Here is a 22,629-nt window from a genome sequence, read left to right as displayed (position 1 = left end):
CTTTTAACCTGGACCGATGGAAATTATTTATTGTGTGCTCTGTGCTATCTAAAGTAATTAGTAGTTTCTGAGAAAATATAAAGTTTCTGAAGAACAAATAGCTCTGTTGATAGCTTTTCTTTTTGTCTTGCAGTTTTTTTCCAGTGTAGTCTTACCTCTGCCCCTACCTTTCCTTTCAAAAGAAATTTTTCTTTTTTAATCTGAAGGTCTAAATTTCCCTGGCTGTGAATTTTAAAAATGCCTTGCCTGTCTGTACTAGGCTTCCTTGAAATACTGTTTTACCTCATGTTACCTGCAACATTCAGGGAATGTTAGTAGCCTATGATGTGCACTTATCCTTCCCTTTTTCTCAGATGAGCCACACCTCATCGGGCACCCCTGAAGAACTGGAACACCTGCCACTTCGCTGGCCATTTGAGCAGCTCAAATGGGAGTGGTTATGACAGTCAGAGAATATTCCAAGTTGGAAGGGATCCACAAGAATCATTGAGTTCAACTCTTAAGTGAATGGCCCATATAGGGATCGAACCCGCAAGCTTGGCATTATTAGCACCATGCTCTGACCAACCGAACTAATCTTATGTTAATCCAGGCAGTTCTTGTAAATGGGGAAGAGGAGAAATGGTGTAACTGCTAGGGCTCTTCTAAAGTGCCGATGGGCAGAACTTGGCTTCTAGAATGAAACAAGGTGTTTACCCAGTTACAGACATTATTTGTAGCGATGGTGGTGATGTGACTTAGAGAATAAAACATTGCTATCTTTATAATTCCCAAAAGTTTGGAAGTTGAAAGGGATTTTTGATTCCTTGTGGTGCTTTTATTCTACGCTGATGCCTCATCAACTGGACTACTGAACTAACGATTAGATATCAAAAGTTGTTATCTACAGGATTCTTAGCAGGTGTCAGACATTGACTGCAAGTGTCACAGATTCAAGGTAACTTTTTCCTCTATGAAATAAAACTTGTATCACGGTTGAAGTAATTCTGCTGCTGTGGATAGGAATGCTGGCTCAAATGCAGAGGAGGGGAAGGAAAGGTTAGTTCAGGCATGTGTAGCATTCCAGTAAAGGCTCCTGGGTTGGAACTCTGCAAATTAAAATCTGCTGTCCATAAGCACCTACTTCTTTCATTGACTTTCTTTCATTGACATTCACAGTCAAGGAAGGACCTTGACTGTGGTAGGAAGCTGAGTATATTTACAGGCACTTTGGCAAAGATGATAAGGAGTAAAATGAGGGTTGGAGTTTTTTTAGAGGGATTTTGGGTTTATTTTCACCCAATTCTGAGAGATGGAATTCAGGATCTTGAACATATTCAACACTAGGATGAGTCACCATATAGCATTGTTTTTCTACATTTGAATAGTGGTGCTGGGATTAAAGACTTCATCTTTAATTGCTAATTTTGAGTTGCTTCTTAACTTTGTTGTTACTTTGCCTGTTATCTTTGCTTCTCTGTGTTATTTGACTTCCTTTTGGAAACTAACTACAAAGTAAATTCTTCTTTACTGAAATTAAATGTATTTAAATAAATTTCTCCTGTTATTGGTCATCTGGGGTTTTTTCAGTGGTATGACATATCACAATTCTTGAGAAATGGATTTCTAAGCTCTCATACTATAATTGTGTATAATTTACAAAAAAGATCCCTCTGCAGACATCATTTATTACTTTATAAAATCTGTCATTTTTAGGAGGAAAAAAAAAGAAAATCTTCACTGTAACTAAATTAAACAAGTTGGTGGTTTGTAACAAAGTTGTCATGCTTATTTCAAAAGCTTGAAGCGGTAAAAGTAGAAATATTTCAAAAGCAAATTCTCTCATAATCTGTCCGTTAAGCTAGAAGTTGAAGGGTTTTTTTCTGAAACAGATAATAAAACCTGAGTAATTTCAGATGTCTCCAAGAAGCTGTCTTATCAGTCTTGAAACTTCATATGCTGAAGACTGAAGTTGTCTTTATTTAATTTTTAACATCCTAGAAATCTTTCAAAATGACAGGTTTTGGAAATACTCATTAATTTTTCCAATGTGCTCTCATTCTTAAATAGCTTGTTCGACTTATAATCTGAAGTCTTTTTGAAGGTGTGTTTGAACATATAATACCAAGAGATTTAAGTTGTCTGCAGATAACTACATGATTTCATTGTACCTGACTGTCAAATGTGTATTTATCTATTCAGGTTCAGACAAAGAAGGAAGAAACTTTGCCACCCTCACATAGTCAAAACATTCCTACTTTTTATTTTCCTCGAGGATGTCCTAAGGAAAAAGTGAATATAGATGCTGTGATTGCCAAAATTGAGAAAACTTTCTCTGAATTTCCAAATGAGAGGGCAACATTAGAAGATATGGGGAAGGTTGCAAAGGTGAGAACTTGCTTACTGTACTGAATGCCTATGGAAAGGAAAGATGAGTTCTATGTGCTTAGTTTTTTTGTATTATGTGTTTTCATCTCCTACAAGTTAGTATCCAACAATATTCTACATTGTTGATACACATAGTTATATGTGTAATTTTTTGCATTAACTGTGTATCAAATGACCTGACAAAAAGAAACAAACATTAAACCAAAACTTGAACTCCTTTTTTTGCTGCATAGACAACCAAATACTAAAGGGCACACTGTATGCTGTTCTGCTTTCTGTATTGACCAAGAGACTTAAGGCAAAAGCACTGTTAATATCTGTTTTGTTTTCAGGTGTCCACACTTTTTTTCATTTGGCAGTGTCATGAACCTCCACTGTAAAGACACTGAAAGACAGAATGGTTTGGTAACTTGAGATTATAGCTCTCTAGTTATTACTGAAGAGCTAATTCAGAGTTATGGCGGAGTGACAAAATACTGAGCTTAGAAAGCAGCAAATATTTTTAAACTTTTGTGTAACAGACAATAAGCTAGTAAAAATAAACATAAGTTTCCATTTTTTTTATGTTGAATCAGTGCTTGAAATATCACTGCAAGCCATGGTCTTGGTAATGAGTCTCAGGTTCTTATCCCTGTTCCTGTCACTTTGCATTTAAAGTTCAGGGTCTAGAAAATAGAAACTAAGACTTTACACAAGAGCAGGACTGGGGGTTCAGAGACTCCTTGTTTGCTCACCGTAACTGTTTAACCACTAAGCTGAATGATAGGATCCCTGTCTTTCACAGCTCCATCCAACATAGAAGTGGGGAGGTATGGAAGAGACCCTTCCCTCTCAGCAAGGAAGGTGGAAAGGTCCAGTCACCTACAATTCAGTGATGAAAGGCACCCTCCTGAAGAATAATACAAAGCCTTTCTGTCTGTCAAACTCACTTTTTGTATTAGTTTGAACTACTGGTTAAACTACTGCATGAGAAGGAACTGTTCTTTTCCTTTGGTGACCTTATACATCTTGCAGTATTCATAATCTTATCTGAGATTCTTGGAGATGCCAACATTTCTGAGTACTCCCAGCTGTAGTCAGTTTTAGGCAGGATAGGTACTTTGCTGTTATGGCTGAGGAAGCTTGGAGCAGACACAGAAACAGCACTGTAGGTGTACATGGGAGCACTGAAGTGGTGAGGGTGTAACTGGTACTGCTGATCAGGGCAGGCCAGCCTACTACTTAAAACTGAGTAGAAGATGTGCCATGCACATGCAAGGATGCAGATGACTTGAGCCATCCTCTGAGACAGACAAAGGTAAATTTTCTCCAGTTTGGAAGTTTTGTTACTGTTGGTGCTGTCTTGAGGTTAGCTTAAAGATAGCCAGCTCTTGAGCGGAGCTTATTAACATTGACTCCATTCAGCTGCTTGGAGCATGGACAGAGCAGACATGCAAGTGCTTTCATCTGTTAGGAATGCTTCAAGTTGCACTGTGTTTTGCTTTCCACTTTTGGACTTTAGCCTAGAGCAGTTGCTTAAAATGAATTATTTTGGAAGGCGCAGTTGTTTCAGAAACAATTTTTAAACAATCTGTGCCTTAATGTTTTCTTCTTAACATTTCTAAAGTGTAATTTTTGAATGATCTATAAATAAGGGAGTAACCCTCAGATAAAAAAGCAATAAACTGACTTGATGTACACTTTATTGTAGGCTTGTGAATGCCCACTTTACTGGAAAGGTCCCTTGTTTTATTGTGCTGGAGGTGAACGAACAGGATACGTGTCGGTTCATAAATTTGTTGCAATGTGGCGGAAGTAAGTAGATTTTTTTTTTTTTTAGAAGTACTGCATTTTTTTCATTGAAATGTGATATTTTAAGCTCTGAATGCAATCTCATCTGTAAAGGGAAATAAAACACTTTGCCATAATCAACCATTGACAGCAAACTTCTACATGGGAAAATGTAACTAAATAATACTTTAATACTTTACATAAACAAACAAATCTTCATTTACAGAGGTTATAGATTTTAAAATGTGTGGTAAATGACTGGCTGTTTATGGGAAAAGTGACCCTAACTTCTAAATGCCAGTTCTGGACAAAATGCCTTTTATTCCTTCTAGTTCTCCTCTAATTCTAACTTTTAAATATCTATTCATGTAATCAATTACATGGGGTACCCACCTCCTTTAACATAAATGTATGAGACAGTACTGCTTTGATAAGTTCACTTGGAGCCTAGTTTGACATTTGTAATTAGCTTTTGAATTAAATGTTGTGCTTGCAGTTTCATAGGCCTTGCTCTAGGATGCCTGCATGAGGTAGCATGATTAATTTTCTATGTAGAATATTAAATGGAAATATTTACATTTCAGAATACTTCAGACCTGCTATGATGATGCTGCAAAGTTTGTTCATCTTCTTATGAACCCTGGATGTAACTACTTGGTGCAAGAAGACTTCATTCCTTTTTTACAAGTAAATTGCAACTGAAACTAGTTCTGGAAACACAACAAAATGATGAACTGGCAAAGCCCTGAATTTTTTGACCTAAATGTACTTTTTCATTGTCATCATTAAAGTTTATTGATAATATTTAGTGCAACTCACTTTACAGGGTCCAGTGAGATGCTAGTGAGTGACTTGTTTACAGTTAATCATTTTGTATAAGGTGAGGACTTTTTTTAAGAGCTACAGTAAGATGCAGGGGTTTAAAACTGCTTGCAGGAATACCACACCTATTGGAAGCTTCTATGTTTAGGAAGGCAGCTGAAGTTATTTAAGTCAAGGTGGGCCTTAGGAGGGCAAAGCAAAAGTGGCATATGAATTCAAGACCTGATAAAGCTTCACTGAAAGAACAGTAAACACCACCTTTAGTAATGACTGAATAAAACATAAATTGACTTTACTGACTCATAGTCAGCCACAAAATTACAAGCTACAGCAGTCAGCAGTGTTCAAAATCTTTAGCCTATCTAAAATATAGGCCAAAAAATTCTATTATATTTCTAAAATATATGAAGGCTTTTCTTTATATGGTTCTTTAAAAGATAATTTTATTTTTAAGAAGTCTGGAGTGTTATTTATGTAAAGCATTTTGTAAATGAAGTTATTATTAATGATTGTGGTAGTTAATTTGAACTGTTTTGGTTAAGGAAGCAGATGTACTATTCTGTGCTAATTGTTTTATATAGTCACTAATGAATACTCTTTGGGATATTGTTATTCCTTTTTTTTGTAGGATGTGGTGAATAGTCATCCAGGTCTTTCATTTTTAAAAGAAGCGTCTGAATTTCATTCTCGGTACATTACAACAGTAAGTGATTTGTGTTTGGAAAAGCTATTTTTTCGTTAAATAAGAAAGTCAAAATTAGGATTAATCAATATGTCTAAGCAGCTTTGTCTCTTGAGAAAAGTAAAGTTAGAGTATGCTGTCAGTCTTCATTTCTACATTACTAGAAATCTTGTGAAGAAAAACTATGATGCTTAAGAAAGAGTCTTTCTTAACATCTGTAAGAAATTGCTGAATTTAATACTAGTGATACTGAATTGTAATAGTGTTGGATAAGTTAATGAACATTAAGCAGGCTGTTATCTTAAACACTTGATTGTGGCTGTAGACTGTACTCATTAGAATCTTGACCTTAATCTGGGATTAATTAAATGAAATCTTGAATGAATCATCTATATTAATATGACTATGTTCAGTGTTAAGTGAAATAATGATACTATTGAAGCGCTCTCCTCTCTGGGGACTTTTCTTCCTAAGAAGGTTTTATACATGAAAAGTTTCATTCTGTCTTCCCAGGGTTATGTGACTGAAGTATTTTTTCTGTACCCAAGGGAAGAATCAGTGACATTAAATTTTCTCAACTGTGGACTAGACAGCTGATTTCACTGAAGTCTCAAAAGATTAAAATTCTTCAGAATTATGTTCAGTTCACTTGATGTTCAGTGCATTTGAAAACTAGCTTAATGAATATTCTCCAACAAAAAACACTCAGAGTTGTTTATCTTTTATCCATCTTATATTTTGACCCAGGCTAAAATTGTGGAAGCTTTTTCTGAGAGCATTTGGTTTTGATTTGTTATATCCTTCTTACAGAGACTTTCTGGCCTATCAAGTACGTCCTGATGCACTAGATTTTGCTTCTTGTTATAATGATTATGTGAGCTCCCAGAACTTTCTTGTCCATTGTGGCTGAAGGAAATGTTCTGCTTGTGAGCTCTTTTGTTGCTTAATGGATTCTGGGTTGTATCAAAGCCTGTTCTGGCTAAAATTGTGAAAGCTTGCTGCCTTTTCTGAAGAACAGTAGGAAAGAAAAGGTCCTGCCATTTTCAGTTGCTTTTCTTTGCAGGAACTAGCAATATTAAATAAATTAGTCTAGCAATATTGAATAAAACAGTGCTGGCAGTACTTCACTAACAAAATTTAGTGTAGTCTTCAACAGAAATTGGTGCTTAAACAAAAATCCCAGAAGTAAACTAGTATGAATATGGCAACATTATTTGGAATACTAGTTTAAAGATTCAGAAATGGCAGGAGCACTCTGCCCTTTCTTGTCATAATTTAGGATGGCATAACTGTTGCCTGATACAGTCTTCTAAAATTCTGTCCTGCAAGTTATTACTGATAATTATGGATCATTTTCCCTAAGATGAAATAAGGCATTACTAATAAGGCCATTAGTTTTACCTCACTATATGAAGTTTTGTCTAAAGGATACTTCCAGTTGCAAACCAAATGAGCCATTCTTCTGCTGTGTTTTTATATAGACATGCATATATATGTGTGTGTGTATGCATATGCATTACATACATCTCTTTAGCATGTGTCTTGTGTTGTTTGGCCATGGAACCAATCTGTTCTGTCTGCTATTCTATAGTATAAATTGGTTGGTCAGTGTAGCGGTAAGATTAGGTACATGTGGCCAAGATGAAGCTGAAATATGTTAAAAATGTTTGTCCTGACAAATGAGATACTACATTTATTCTGCAAGGATGTTATGTGCATATCTGAACTATGAATTCTTGAAACTGTAATCTCTGTATTGCACCATTTCCTCTCTGCACTATGCAGCATAGTAAACAAGGCAATTCTCTGACAATTTGCTTATACTCTGCCTCAATTCACTTTAGAAAACAGTTTAAGTCTGTTCCCAGTTGTCTTTACCAAACATGCAATTTTGTTTTTATTTTTAGACCAGTTAAATGTATAACAGATGAGATAATGACATGCAGATGGATTAAGTTGCAAAGCTAAGGCAAAAACCTTTTTAGAAAAAATTACTTTGTAGTACAAGCCAAAAATGGACCTTCCCTAAATCTCACAATTAGAATTGAGTTAATTAAGTTTCAGAAGTAGGATAAGATGTTCTTCTATCTGGAGTTATTGAACCGGCTGTTCTTGTTCAAAGTAAGGACTGAAGAGCTTGCTGCTCTACAGTTTACGCTTTATGTTAAAACTTCATAGATAAATTACTCTTCTATTTGTAATTCAGAAATTATTGGTTAGTTTAAACTATTGATTTACTGTAATTAAAATCTGAAGTGATAAAAACTTAGTCTTTAGCTGGGAGGACATTTTAATTGGGGAGAAGGGCTTCCTAAAGAGGTGGGGGTTTTAGCTGGTAACTGCTCTGTTGCAAATGAAACACTACACGTGCAATGTTGAGTCTTGCCAATTAGGGGGTATAATTAATCGCCAGTTGAGCAGTTATTGTTCATAACATGTTTAGAATTTTTTGTCTGCTTTTGTTTAGTGGTGAATGACTGACTTGAAACGTATATCTGGTTGACATAAGTCAACCTAATTGAGGTGAATACTGAGTTCAGTTAAGTAGCAGAAAAAACATATTTTAAAGTCTTATGTTTGTAAACTAAACCTAAGCAAATTACACCAAATGCATGAGTTGTCCAAAATAGCCATAAACCATTTAGCTTGGAGAAGACCTGTAAGATCATCAAATTGATGTACATGTAAAACTGATTTAAACAATAGTCTTGGGTACTCAACTGAATGTATTTGTTTCTGGTTCCAGTATCAGTCAAGGCACAAGAACTACTCATCTTTCTTGCATAGATTTTTTTTTTATTATTATTATTATTATTCACTTGAAAATATTCATGTACTACTTCTAATGCTATTAACAAGTTTTTTTCCCAAGAAACTTAAAATAGAGTAAAATTTAATGGGGGAAAAACATTCTCTCTCTGCACCTGCAGGAAATATTTCTGTCAACTGTTGATTTGTTGTGTTTGTGGACTTCAGAAGTAGTAACATCTGCTGTACTCTGATCCTTAAACACTCCCAATTCTATTTCTGTAAATTCATTTATGAAGTAAAACAGTCTTATAGCAAGCATACAGTTCTTTTAATCTGAAGTAATACGATATATTAATATGATTATTAGATGATGTCCTGTAGATCTGGAAGACTAGGAGGTAGTGAAATTGCCAATAGACCTACTTTGGATAGCATACAAGTATTCTGCAACATTACCGAGTGAGATATGGGTACTGCAGCATTGAAATAAGACTTATCTACATGAGTTTAGATATAGATTTAGGAATGGGTTGGTAATACAACACAAGAGAAGCCTGTTAAATAACTAGAAGAATAGAAATAGGGGAAAGATAGAGCTCTCTAATGCTGAACTAAGACATCATTAACAAATGTTTAGGAGTCATAGTTAAGATTTCTTTCCATTTTCTGTTTCTTGCAGGTCATACAGAGAATATTTTATACAGTAAATAGGTCCTGGTCTGGAAAAATAACTTGTAACGAGCTCAGGAAAAGCAACTTCTTGCAGGTACGTAATAGCTAAAATTTTACAAGACAGTTATTTCTAGAAGTTTTAAAATTGCATTAACTAATTGCTTAAGGGAGTAACGTAAGTAACATTTGTTCCTTTTCCAAAAAGTAGTGAAGACCCAATTGCATTAATTCTCATACATTAGAATATGTTTAAATGTCATTTCTTCTATCTAGAGGTGTATACATGCAAATGCGTTTAGCAGAAATTGGGCTGATATACTCATTCTTCTGTGAATGCATTAGTTTTCTACTATGTGTGTGTTCAGTCTTTGTTCGTTGTCCCTGAAGGTAAAAATTGTTCCACTGAAATAGCATTAGATATTAACTTGGTTATGAGAACTCAGATCATTCAAAACATCTTACAAACTCTTTAACGTGTTCTGTTTATCCTTCTGATAATAGAATGTGGCATTATTGGAAGAGGAAGCTGATATTAACCAGCTGACAGAGTACTTCTCATATGAACATTTTTATGTTATCTATTGCAAATTTTGGGAGCTGGATACAGACCATGACCTCTATATTGATCGGAAGGATTTAGCTCGACATAATGATCATGGTATGACAAATGAAGCACCTTTGTTTACATGTATTAAATGACCTGTAAACTTTCAGCTGAGGAAGTGGTTAAATGCCAAGGCCAGTGTTCATGAGTCTGTTGGTGTTGGTACAGCTGATCCTGCTGATTCTGTGAAATAAAGCAGGACAAGTCATCTGTGATGCTGCTTTGCATCTACCAATACCAGATTTGAGGAAAAGTCTGAGTTTTAATTCTGATCTTGGCGAAGAAGTAGAGGAAATATCATTTAAGTATTGGTGTATTATAAATGGTAGCATTTGGCAATTTTGTGTTGTTATCTTGGAAACTATCGATTATACTGATATTATTCAAGTACAATGGCTTTTATGGCAAGGTATGAAAAGAGTAGAAAAGGCAAACATACATTCAGGTACTTGGCTTATTTTAAAGTTTTGCTAACTTAGCTGCGGTACATTTTGTTTTAATACTATGTAGCACTAGTTAGCAGGTTTACATTTCCTGCATTCATAATATGCAGTGACTGTGATTCCGTAGTCTTGAACTATTTTAAATATTCTTGTAGCTTGCATGGAACTGTTGAGGGTTTTCTAGATGCTTTCTGTCCATGGTTATCTCAATAGTGTTTCCTTCAGGACTGGAAAGCTTACTTAAGCACAAAGTGATTATGGAATATTGTCCCATAAAAAAATCCCAAAAAGAATAAACACAATTCTGATTGCTTTAAAAATTTGCCTACTGAAGTTTGACTATGCTTTAGGACAATGAGGAAGGAAATCTGCTTTCATCTGAGTGGCTGCTCTACTTAGCACACTACAGAAAGAAAGCACAACTGATATAATGCCACTTGCAACTTACTTTTGCATCCTTTAAACCATAGAATTTTGGTTGAAAGTTAACGGCAGCTGCTTAGTGAGAACTAGACTATAAAATGGGTCTGATAACTTAACTTTAGTCTTTTTGCCTGTCAAAATTAGATAATCTGGTTACATCAATTTTGTTACATCAATTACTCTCCCTTTTGTACTGTTGCTGGACTAAAATTACACTAGATCAAACACTTCAATATTTTCTTACATATAAGTATGTAGCTGTTGTTGAGAAGGTTGAAAACTTCATTATTTCAAAAGTAGGTAAGAAGCAGCAGCATATATGTGTAAAACAAATTTGCTGTCCTACAGTTCTGGGGATAAATATTAAGTAGGCACTAGTGACCTTACTACAATGATGTGGTGATGGCATCACCATAAGTACATAAATCAGATCAATTATCTGAATTGTTAACCACCTGCTTTAATTATCAGTATTTCTACAGTGCTGAAAATTTATTTCAGAGCTAGAATAATGAGAAGTAATTTTTCTTCTATGAGAATAGTATCATGTGCTGCTTTGAGTACCATCCACAAATTCTTAAGGATAAATTGAATATCCTTTACAGAGGTAGTGCTCAGTTAAGACATGTCTCTAAAATCCCTGAAATGGTTTCAAAATAGAAGCATGGATCAGAACCATGTCAGAAATAGATCCCTGGCAGAATCAGTTAGATATGTTTAGTATGTATGATCGTGCCAATTCCATTTTGGCTCTTTGCCAAGGTCATGTAAAACTTAATGTCACTGGAAAACTTGATTTACTTGTCAAAGAACTGGTAAATGCTGTCTTATTAATCAGCCAATTTTATTACTTTTAGTACACTACTATTTGTGTATAGAATCTGATTTCCAAGCGGGTTGGTTCTAGCTTTGCTTTGGAGACTTTGTGTTAAGTGATTCTCTCCAAAAGGACTCAAAGGGATTAATGAGCTTTCTCACAGATGTGTATATACAAAGGGTTCCAGTAAACTCTTCAACTAGACAATACAAAGCAAAAATAACTTGTATTGAGTTGACACTGTTTTAAACCTTTTTTCACAGCAATTTCAAATAGGATGATAGAGCGGATCTTCTCAGGGGCAGTAACAAGGTACTTAATTTGTATGCTGATCTAAATCCAATTTAGTATTTGCTTGTTAAATTGTATGATATTCCCAGAGAAAAAAATACCTTCCCCTTGCAATGGAGCAGTGAATTTCAAGATTTATTATTAATTTAAACTCCAGTAGTACTAGAGTGCTCTTGGAACCTCTGGCACACTCCAAGTTCTTCGCTCCCCTTTCTTTACCCTGAATATTGTGTGATTTAGCAGGGCTGGGAATGAGGAAGGGAAGAAATGTTGGCATCATTGTTTTTCCATCCCTCAAACCTGTAAAATGTTCAAAGGGAACTGGGCTTTTAAGTACTACTTGTAAAATAAATGCTTATTGCATCAATAAATTTACAAAAATGCCTCTGGTTGAGTTAATTTGCATTTTTCCCCTTTGGATTGACTTCCTCTTGTGTATTTATGGCATTTTATTCATTTTTGAAACATATTGCTAGCATGGTATCTGCAGTTAAAAACCAACTGATAAACAGAAATAACAAAAGCTGAAATGAGTGAAATGACACTTGACAGGCTTGTCCAGAGCTTACTCCTTTATATGAGTTTTTTGGGCAAGACAAAAACATATACCATATTTTCTTAGACATCTTGAAAATAAAACAAAAAAATTTAGGATTGAAATGTAATATATCTAGGAACTGCCTACCTGACTTTTTACTAGACAGGGTTGACTATGTGTCTTCAGAACTTATTTAGTTGCTCTGTTCTGTGGTATGTGAGTAGAAACAGACAGTTACGTTCTTGTCATGGACACTTACTTCCTGAATGTTTCTATTTCATTTTCATTTCCATTCCAAAACTTTTAGCTACTGGAGTTCTGTAAAGCTTTAAGTTCTCATCATGTCTACCTGAATAGAAATTCTAAGCAGCATATGTACTTGTATATAACATATCATTACAAAATTAATTGAGATATCTCTTCTGTTAACAATTAAGCAGTGGCTTTGCTGCCCAGGGAGAAAGTCCTTGTAGGACAGCATGCTACTTTCCTTTCCAGCTGCTCCCCTCCTCTTTACCATTGCATTAGAAATAGAACAGAGCACACAAACTCCTTATCCTGAATGATCAGTGTAGTCTGTGACAAGTTATCTTATGAACACTGTGTTGTTTAGGAGTTCATAGTTAATAGCAGCAAGGAAAATAATCCTTACTTTTGATTAGTAAAATCTAGGTGTTCTAAAATAAATTTTCTCTTTCCTCATTGGCCTTCAAGAGGTAGAAAAGCACAAAAAGATGGGAAGATTAGCTACGCTGATTTTGTCTGGTTTTTGATATCTGAAGAGGACAAGAAAACACCAACTAGGTAAGAATAAGTTTATGTTTTAACAGAAACAAAGACTGACTTTATTGCTTTTCCAGTCCTTAGATGGGGACCACTGATGCACAGCTGGAACTCTGATGGAAGAAGCTAAACTATAAAAACATGAGTGGAAAACTGGCCCAGTTCATTGTATCATTCTTATTTATCGGTGTCTTCTGTTGTTGCTATTTTCATGACTTCTATGAGGCTAATTCAATGTTATTGTTCCGTATGCTGTGTGTGGCCTGCTTATAGACAGGGTCATACATAAAGGAAATTGCAGTTGTTTCATGATGCCAGTGACTTTGGGAAACTGTGCAGCTGGTGTTAGCTGTATGATATTGATAAGAAACCTATAATGTGACATGTTGAACAACAGCTTCAATGGCTTGTTCAATATGGGAAAAAAACAAAATACTGAAATTTTGATGCATAGTTCAATTTTGCATTGGCTCCCTTTTTATTTTTTTAATATAAACCCATGTGTTTTAGTCTTCTCCTTCACACAGTTAACAAATGTGTTTTCAAGTGCAATACTCGATGGCAAATACCAGAAACTTTTACCACAGTAGGTGGTGTTTAATGACTTTCTATGGCATTATGGAATGTAGTCTTAAGTCTAGTTTTGCCTTTAAAAGAGGCAACATGAATTCTTGAAATTCTGTAGTAAGTTTGTATAAACAGCTCTTTGCTATTACTGAATTTCAGCATTGAATACTGGTTCCGCTGCATGGATCTTGATGGGGATGGTGCTTTGTCTATGTATGAATTGGAGTATTTTTATGAAGAACAGTGCCAAAAATTAGATAACATGGCCATAGAACCTTTGCCATTTGAAGACTGTTTATGCCAGATGCTGGATCTTGTAAAGCCACAACATGAAGGTAAGAAAATCCTTCTCCATCTGTATCTTCTGTTTCTCTGGGTTTAGGAGTTAGTGCACCTGTAAGAGCACCAAGTTGGTCATATAAATAATGTGCCTTGAGGTTGTCTTTTCACTAAAGTCTGTTAGAGCTTATTAATTGATCGGTCTTCCAGCAGCAGGCAGGCACTCTTTCAATACTAAAATTTAACATGCTGCTTTAAAATTCCTTGTAGGCTTTTACTTTGGGCTTGTAGCCACATTTAGTCTTAAGTGAAATCTTGTCACTGTCTAACTGAGGTGATGCTCTCAAGAAAAGCTCTTGACTGTTCACCCATTCTCTCACCTGTTCCAGCACTCATTTAATTGAGATTTCTTCAGAAGGAACAGTTTTTAAACAGTGTTTGTCCCTGTAGATCAGTATTAACTTATTTTACATGAGAAGCCTAAGCTGCCCTTAGGAAATTCTTGACAAGGGTCTTAAAATTAAGTGAATAATAAACTGTTCTGAGTTTTTGGCTACTTTCTATGTCCATTTGAACCTTCATAGACCTGTATTCTACTCTCCTGCATTTGACATTGTATGAGCTTTTGCTGATGAAACTTCAGTTTACATTTTATGCAAGAAACATTTGTCTTTTATTGAGATATGATTTTTTGCATGCTAAGGGAATTGAAATGGCTCAAAACTAGAACTTAAAGCTTCATATTCTTATTTAAACCAAGTTAAAATGGATTTACTATGTGAAAACACATTTCTAAAGGCAGATAAAAAATTGTAAATGAAAAAGAAATATGAAGTGTGATTCATCTGGAAGCTCAGTCCTTGATATCAGTGGAATGAAGTCTTAGACCAACATTGTATAGTGCATGGGGGCTGGGGAGCATTTAAAATGAAGTGAAGCAAGCTCTGAAAAGCACATTTATGTTAGATGGTTGCTTACAACCACCTCCCCAGCTCTGTAGTAGTTCCCTTCCAGTCTTGTACGTTATGCTTCTGAAAGACAGACATTTCCAATAATGTGTTCTGCATTTCAAATGAAACAAGATTGATGTATCTCCTTTGTGTCATGAGGATGACAAAAGAAGGCTATGGAACACAACCAAGACGAGTTATTTAGGGCAACAAAAATGAAAGCCAACAGTGACTTTTTTTTATATAAAAACTGATATGATGTTTAAAAGGTGGATTAAGAAAAAATTCTTCTGCTTTCCTAATAAAAAAAACTATCAGCAAAAAATAATGTTTCACCTGGTAGATTTGAAACAAGAGATGATACTTTCGTAAAGTTAAGGCTAAAATGTGGTACAGTTTGCTACAGGATGCTTACAGAGACTTGAATTAATTCCTTCAATATCACTCTTTTTCTTGATGTTGGAGAGATAGTGGAAGGCATCTACATGAGTGTTGAGTGTCTGAGCTCCCAGTGCAATAAACAGAAACTGGAGAGCAAATAAATGAACCAAATATAGGAGTCTAACTTAAATTGGGAGCTTATATAACTAGGACTCAAATCATTTGCTTGGTTGTGGAGAGATGCTGCCACTTGAGATGGCCCAATGCATGAGACATCTGTGTGGGTCTGACAGATACTGCACAGGTGCCATGGGGGATTTGTGTCGTTCTGGAGCACCAGCTCTAAGCCAGAATATACTGAGGCACTTCACAACAGATGCAAGTGTGGCAACCATTTCCAAATGGGATTTGGCTTTTGCTTCCCTGTGATGTCCTTGAGTTATACTTTGTTAGAAGCTGGGACAGTATGCTGAGAAAATATTGTTCCAAGTCTGGCTTTTATTGAACTCTTCTATAACATCTTCAGTTAGTTCCTATTTGATTGACAATGGAAAATTGTCTGTATTCCAGGTGAATCAATAAAGGGGAGTTTTAAGGATAGTCATCTGTCTTCCCCTGTATATTTCATATTTTTCAGCCTTTCTGCAGAAGCTTAATATTCAGCTTTGAAATAGGGTAACATTTCTGAGCAACATGACAAACATTTCTAATGTTTAACAGATCCATTGATTTGAGTCTTTAAAGTATCACTCTATAAAAATCAAACAAAACACCTCTGAGCATTTAGCTTTCCTCTCAAGCAGTAAATATTGATCAGGCTGGACAAGTGTGGCAACCTTGTCTCTATGAAAAATTCATCTGTAGGAAGCACAGTCACACACTGTGTCATACATTTGTCTGTTCAAGTCAGGAAAGGAAAAGGGCCACTGCCATAGGAGATTCCTACCTGCTACCCAGGCACTCCTTGGGAAGGAATTGCTAGCTCACTGGAGACTTCTATCTCTTGAGGAAGCTTAAACAGTTACCTTAAATGACTTTTAATAGGTAAGTGAGGTAGACTGCATCTCACTCCAACATACCAAAGGACAGTGTGATGATAGCCAAAGCAAGGAACAAACCTGAAACATTTAAAAGTTCTGTCCACTTTGAAGGACACATCTCTAGATGTGTATTTCATCTATTCACTTCTCTCCCATTGCATTGAGCATCAGTAACAAATGTTCTCGAGCAATGATGACTGAGTAATGATGACTTAGCTTCTGAATAAGATTCCTCCTCTTTGGAGAAAGGTAATTTTAGCTCTAATTATTTTATCTTTAATTATGTCATAATATTTTTTACAGGAAAAATTACCCTGCATGATTTAAAGCGATGTAAGTTGACAAATGTGTTCTTTGATACTTTTTTCAACATTGAAAAATACCTTGACCATGAACAGAAGGATCAGTTTTCTATGTTGCGGGTGAGTATGAAGCTTTAAAAGTCTTTATAGCTATGTGCTTAGCAGTTAATACTTTTTTGTATAACTTGCAATGTGATTGTTTAGGATGGTGAAGGTGAAAGTCCAGAGGTCTCTGACTGGGAGAAGTATGCTGCTGAAGAGTACGATATCCTGGTAGCAGAAGAGGCAGCAAGTGACCAATGGAATGATGGGTAAGAGTGTAGCACAAGGGTTGGTATGAATCCTCTCTAAAAGAAAAAACAAACCCTTCTCAAAAATATGCCATTAACGGTGTAGGAGACTGTCAAGTACAGGTGTGTGAGCCAAAACTGTTGTTATGGTAGAATATGCATCTCTTTTTCCAAACTCTAGTTTTTAAATGTGTTACTTGGTGAAGTAAACCTTCGGATGGCTTTTGTTTTCTGTTTAAATCAGCGGTGAACTTATGGGAGGAACCCAAGGTGCTGCTCTATTTTAGTGTTCATAGTAGATTCTTAGTATTTAGCTCTTCTTTGCCCTATGTCTTTCTCTGAAATAACACTTCTCCTAATCAGCACATAATGCCTTTATAAACTATGTTTAAATAACACATACCGCAGTATCTAAAGGTCATTCTCTGCATAGTCGTGTTAAGTAGAGGGAAATAATCAGGTGTCGAGATGAGATTCAGTAGTGCTTGGGAAGACATGCATGAACCTGAGTCACCCTAGCCCAGGAAATGGTCAGTTCTTTAATCTGACACTATAAATCTCCACAGACTTATTTTTTTAAAGGATATGAATTACAGATTGATCCCACATAAAAAGTGTTCACTAAAAAGATTAGTGAAGCTAATCTTTTTAAAATATCATTCACTGACTTGAGTTAGTTATCCATCTTTGCATTTGCATCACCAGCAGGTGGTTATCAGTAGTTTCTGATTAAACAGTTGTATTTTGCTTTCCAGCATCTGCTTAAAAACATGGCTGCTATTGCTTCCCAGCACTCACACAAATTTTAATAAGATTCTCAACTCCGTATTCTGTCTCTTTTGTCATATCAACTGCTGTAGTTTGTTCTTCATAACTGAGCCTCATTTCAGCTTTCTTGACACTTGAGGGGTTTCTGGCAAATACTTAGTCTTGTTTCTAACCTATGCATAGTCCATAGAGCAGTGTGTGCTTTGAATCCCCTCAGTAAAGCTGTGTATGGCACAGGGAAGTTCTGCATATGATGCAGCTTAAATTGATGTAATTATTACAGAACCCTAGTGCTGCTTCTGCTTACGTGTTTCTTTACTGTAAATATATAATATTGGAAAATACATTCTTCTCGCAGATGCCTCGTTAGTGTTCCAACTTTTAGGTGCTCCCTGGCATGGACTCTTTCAATTTCTTTTTTGTGTCTGCCGCTAGGTATGAAGCAGAACTGAATCCTGTAGACCACCAGAAGGCCAATGTCCTAAAGTATCAAATGGAGAAAAGACCATTTTTTGAAATGCCTTCCCATCTGGCTGATGTAGACTTGGATGAATATGACTATGAAGAGGATTTTGAGTAGAGGTTACTTATGGTCAACACTTGCAGAAAAGAAGGACAGTCTGCAGCAGGTCTGCTACACACCAATACGTTTCAGTGGGGTTTGTTTCCTGGAAGTCAGCTTAGTTTTGTGCTAAAAATATTTAATCACTACACTACCTTCTAAGTAAAAGAAGCGTATTTGTATGGTATGATGAAAATTTTTGTATTTATTCAATAGTTTATAGTTTTTAAAATAGATTAAAATATTTATTTACAGATGTTGCATAATTCCTTTTTGGAAGAATAACAATATTTGACTTTAGAGAAAAGTAATCTACTGTTTTTTAGAGAACTGTATAATTCTCTCAGAGTTGACGTGTGGTGCACTGACCATCTCCGTCCTGCCTGTGAACAGGTATTTCTGTCCTGGTATGGGAGGTAAGGAGACAATTTATACCTGGCCTGCAATGCGCTTACACTCATAGACAGCCCTAGTGGTTTTATGCCTTGGCAAGGAAGAGACATGACAATGAGTGCACAATTCAGTGCTCATTTACAAGCAGAGTTTTGTTTGACAGGCTGACCATATTAGTAGTATACAAGGAAAGCAAATGCCCAAGACAAGTTGCTTTTCTTCTGTGTAGTCCTTGTTTGCCCCAAATTTAATTTTGCTTGCCCTTTTAAACTTCAGTCTTTTCATTGATGTTAATCATAAAAAGCTTATTACAATGAAGTCTGTTTTAGTGTTCATACTTGATCCAAAATGGGTGTGTTAATTCATGTAGAAGGAACCAATTTTTTTAAAAAATCCTTTGTATAAATGTTACTTGATAAGTGATGTGCACTAATTTGTTGTGGGCATTCAATGCTTTTGTCTGTCCCCCCCCCCTCGCTTGTTTGCTATTGACACATTCCGTGAATTCATCAGTGTCACAGCAGCATGAAATTGTTGCCTCACTCTTAAATGTTAAACAGATTTTGCTGGGGGAAAAAAATGTACAAAAAGATGTAAGTTATTTTTTGGTTGCAGTGTAGATCTTTAAAATGTTTAAAAAACATGTTTGTATTTTCAAATAAAGATTTTCCTACATGTAATGTAACACTTCTAATTGTTACATACTGCACACAGTAATGTCTTACTACTAAAGAACAACTCACAATAGGATGGGTTACACAGGTATGCAGTCTGGGTTGATAATGACAACAAGCTGCATATTCAGAGCAATCAGCCTCTAGCAGGTTTTTCTTCATCCAAAAGAGAGTATTGCTGAGCAGCTGGGAGTGGTGCAGAGAAATCTGTTCTGCTCGACTCACCACACCATCTCCTGTACAGACCTACACACCTGTGTATCTTAAGTAATGAAACCTATTGCTAAAGTGTTGGGGAACCTTACTGAGGAAAACTCAAGTCATTTTAATACCATTCAAAGGATTCTTAAAAAAAAAGATAATTGGGATTGATTATTCCGATTTTAATAGAGACTCACTAATGTCAAATTTCTCCACTGTTAGTTGGATACCTTTTGCCCATGGTTTGGAGCTTTTAAACAGTAAAGATACACAGAGCATTTATGTTAAGCTCTGTTCCTTAAGGTGCTGTGGGAAAGGATGAGCAACCACCTTTTCTACGTGATCCTGAACATCTGTTGCAGTACAAGAGGTGGTGGCCTGCTGCTTTTTCCTACCTGAAACCCTTCCTAAAAATGGGGTTTGTAAATGGGCAATGAACAGCCACAGGCTTTCTCAGCACACAGTGACATTTCTCTGTTACACAGAGCTATGGTGCAAGGTCGATCTCTCCTGCAGAGCCTGTAGCTGTTGCTGACACTTTGTGTTTAATGAAGTGCCTGTTAAATCCTACTCTCTATTATACTTGTGATAACCAACTCCCTTCTCTCCTAAGAAGAGCAAATTATGCTGGTACTGTGGAAGTGCCTTTTCTTACATGAACTATAACGATTACTGTACCTTTCCCCAGTAGGGTAATTCCCATACAAAAATTAAAGCAGCTGTATGCTTGATGTGATCCCAGGGATAACTGTTTGCTTAGTCAAGCTGTATTCTGCCTACCTGGTGCATGCTTAGGCCTAAATCCACAAATCTGGATGGATTAGGGAAACATCACTACCATGGTCCAGGTACGGGGAGTTACTGACCAAGTCACAGGGCAACTAAGAACTGCATTATCTTAGGAGTGCTACCTCACCCCTTGCATTAGCCCACTGCAACCCCAACTACACAAAAGGAAACATGGCTTTACTGTTGCCAATTCAGAGTACCCAATACCTGGGAGACAGTCATGGCTTTCACTTCCATGTTTATAGGAACTCCCTTCTCAGCCTGTTGAATAACAGAACAAACAGGAAGGCCAGCAGGCATTGCTGCTCTTCTTTCCTCCAGACATAGTGTGGGAGTATCACTTGCACATTCAGTACTAATGGACAGCAGTAGTTCTGTAGTTTATTTTACAGTTACAATCCAAAATATATATATATGTATATATAAAAAAGCTGATAGCATTACTGCAATATACAATTCCATGGAGCAGCGCCAAAGTGTCAGTGAAAGCACCCACCACTCCCCCGCCTACTGCCTCTGAACAGTCTTGAGTGAAGATCATTTGCAAACTCTTAATGAAAAAACCCTACTCGTAATTATTTACAGTCTATTTACATTGTCTTTCCAGGCTTTACATTTTCCAAGTAAATACCACATGATCGCTGTGTACAAGGGATTTCTTCCAGAGGAAAGTACTCAGTCAGCTGGTCTGCTGTTTCTTTCTTTGTTACTTAGAAGCCTTGATGCAAGTCTCCTGGGAACATGTCCTGATGCCCACAGACCACTAACCACATCTCTCTAAGCAATGGAATTTAGAAATACTTTCAGATTATTTGATCCAGGTTTTCCATTTTACAGGCAGGAAATGGCACTTGCCGTCACCCAGCAGGTCACAGTGTTCATAACTGGGCCAGGCTCCTTTCTCCCCAGCATCAGGTAAGAGGAAACAAGTAGATATCCACCTTGGTTACCTCAATGATAAAGAACACATCCAGAGGAACTCTGCCCCTGCCCTGATTTGAACAAACTTGTCTCACCTAGTTCATAGAGTCTTTGATTCAAAATTTGTCTATACCCTGATTCCAGTCCTTCAGTTGGTAATTTTTCCAAGGCAGCATCAAGGACCAGGATGCAATTGAGTACCGATGCTCCTAACACCCACAGCCTTGGAAGTGCAGCAGCCACATGAGTAATGCCCACAACCAGCAACAGGGAGAAATCAACCGCAGTGCTACGAACTGGTTCTGGGTGGATGCCCACAGGCAGAGATTCACCTTGATACGTGTCTCCTGCTGTCTCAGTGGATGCCCTCACAACCACATTTTCAAGTTAAACAATTTGCAGAAAAAAACATAGTGTGTTCTTCGCTTCTGTTCATCCTCTCAGTGTCTTAACTGTCCTATACCATAAGAAAAGATAAATCAGTCTTGTACTATAAAGAAGACATCATGTAAGAGCACATAAGGAATCTGAATAACATTGTAGCATCTAACCATCCGCCAGCTTGGCCATAGAGCCAGCTCTTGGAAAGAACTATATTTAGCCTCCACAAAAGGAAATAAGCATTTCTATACCCCAAGGAGGCCAGAAAAGGCACTACAGGGAAAGGCCACACACTGGATAAGTAGTGCATTTTATGTATGGCTTCAATCTTGCTCCATGGATTTAAATTCTTCTATTATCTATCTTCAGTAGGAGCTGCTCCAAGTACGTGGTCCAAACAATCTACATTTCAACACACATATGACTTGAAGAAAAGGTAGAAATCCCTTTTTTCCTTCTAGTCCTCTTTAAAAACAAAACAAAAGAAAAAAGCCCACCACTCATATGAAAAGGAACCCTTTGATCAACTTTACAGGAAAAACTCATTTAAAAAGTCAAAAATCATGCAAAGTCTGAATGTGGCTGTTAGATCCCAGATAACCAGAGCCACTGGAAATCAAGGGGTTGCCTTACTCACTGCAAAAAAACTATCTGCCAAACACTGAGTTAGTAGCATTCTGAAGTACAGAGAGTAGGGCAAAATACAGGAGAAAAACCTGAAGGAACCACCCAGGCTCCTGCAGTGGCTGACACAGTAAACCTTTAGAGGACAGAAAGGCTGTGCGTAGCTGCAGCACAGGAAAACTCATGGCCACTGCACCCCTTTCTGTACAGTCACTCTGCAAGACCCTGCTGTACAATGTCCTATTTGAGTCCTTGCACTCCACTGCCTCAAAGGCCTGAAAGTCTTTCTCTGCTGCAAGTATCCATTCCAGGGCTGAGCTGAGATCCAGGCAGACAGCTGCAGCTCTGCCAAACTTTGATCCCAAAGGCAATCAGTGCCTACAAGACAACCCCCCGGCTACACTGGCTGCCACTCCAAGCCCACAATGTTCTCATGCTTCCCTTCAAATCCCCAGCTGCTTTGGGGACAATTTAATCTGCTCAACAGCCTTGACTGGAAAAGGGCAAGAAACATGGGACGCTCCAGCGACAGCCCAGGGCTGAC

The 22,629-nt window shown here is 36.8% G+C and overlaps 2 protein-coding genes across 4 annotated transcripts in view; one reads left to right on the top strand and one right to left on the bottom strand.

Annotated features, from left to right (window-relative positions):
- PPP2R3B (protein phosphatase 2 regulatory subunit B''beta) overlaps positions 1-19,068 on the top strand; it is a 47,904-nt gene extending 28,836 nt beyond the window's left edge. For both annotated transcript variants that reach the window (XM_017818387.1, XM_017818388.1), the window contains 12 exons: positions 2,182-2,367; positions 4,058-4,161; positions 4,722-4,824; positions 5,588-5,662; positions 9,072-9,158; positions 9,566-9,722; positions 11,615-11,663; positions 12,895-12,984; positions 13,690-13,865; positions 16,484-16,602; positions 16,687-16,793; positions 17,976-19,068. In XM_017818387.1, the coding sequence (XP_017673876.1) occupies positions 2,182-2,367; positions 4,058-4,161; positions 4,722-4,824; positions 5,588-5,662; positions 9,072-9,158; positions 9,566-9,722; positions 11,615-11,663; positions 12,895-12,984; positions 13,690-13,865; positions 16,484-16,602; positions 16,687-16,793; positions 17,976-18,120 (1,398 nt within the window). In that variant the 3' untranslated portion in view covers positions 18,121-19,068. The remainder of the gene's footprint in view (positions 1-2,181; positions 2,368-4,057; positions 4,162-4,721; positions 4,825-5,587; positions 5,663-9,071; positions 9,159-9,565; positions 9,723-11,614; positions 11,664-12,894; positions 12,985-13,689; positions 13,866-16,483; positions 16,603-16,686; positions 16,794-17,975) is intronic.
- Positions 19,069-19,116: 48 nt separating this feature from the next.
- LOC108499011 (cohesin subunit SA-2-like) overlaps positions 19,117-22,629 on the bottom strand; it is a 59,137-nt gene continuing 55,624 nt past the window's right edge. The window contains exon 32 of one of the 2 annotated variants that reach the window (XM_017818386.1): positions 19,117-21,537. In XM_017818386.1, coding sequence (XP_017673875.1) covers positions 21,529-21,537 — 9 coding nt within the window. In that variant the 3' untranslated portion in view covers positions 19,117-21,528. The remainder of the gene's footprint in view (positions 21,538-22,629) is intronic. The other variant, XM_017818385.1, reaches the window with a different exon arrangement.

This window comes from Lepidothrix coronata, unplaced genomic scaffold (genome assembly GCF_001604755.1).
Source record: "Lepidothrix coronata isolate B3197 unplaced genomic scaffold, Lepidothrix_coronata-1.0 Scaffold68, whole genome shotgun sequence".
NCBI lineage: Eukaryota > Metazoa > Chordata > Aves > Passeriformes > Pipridae > Lepidothrix > Lepidothrix coronata.
Note: the sequence above shows the minus strand (reverse complement) of the source record. Positions and strands in the feature narration are given on the sequence as shown.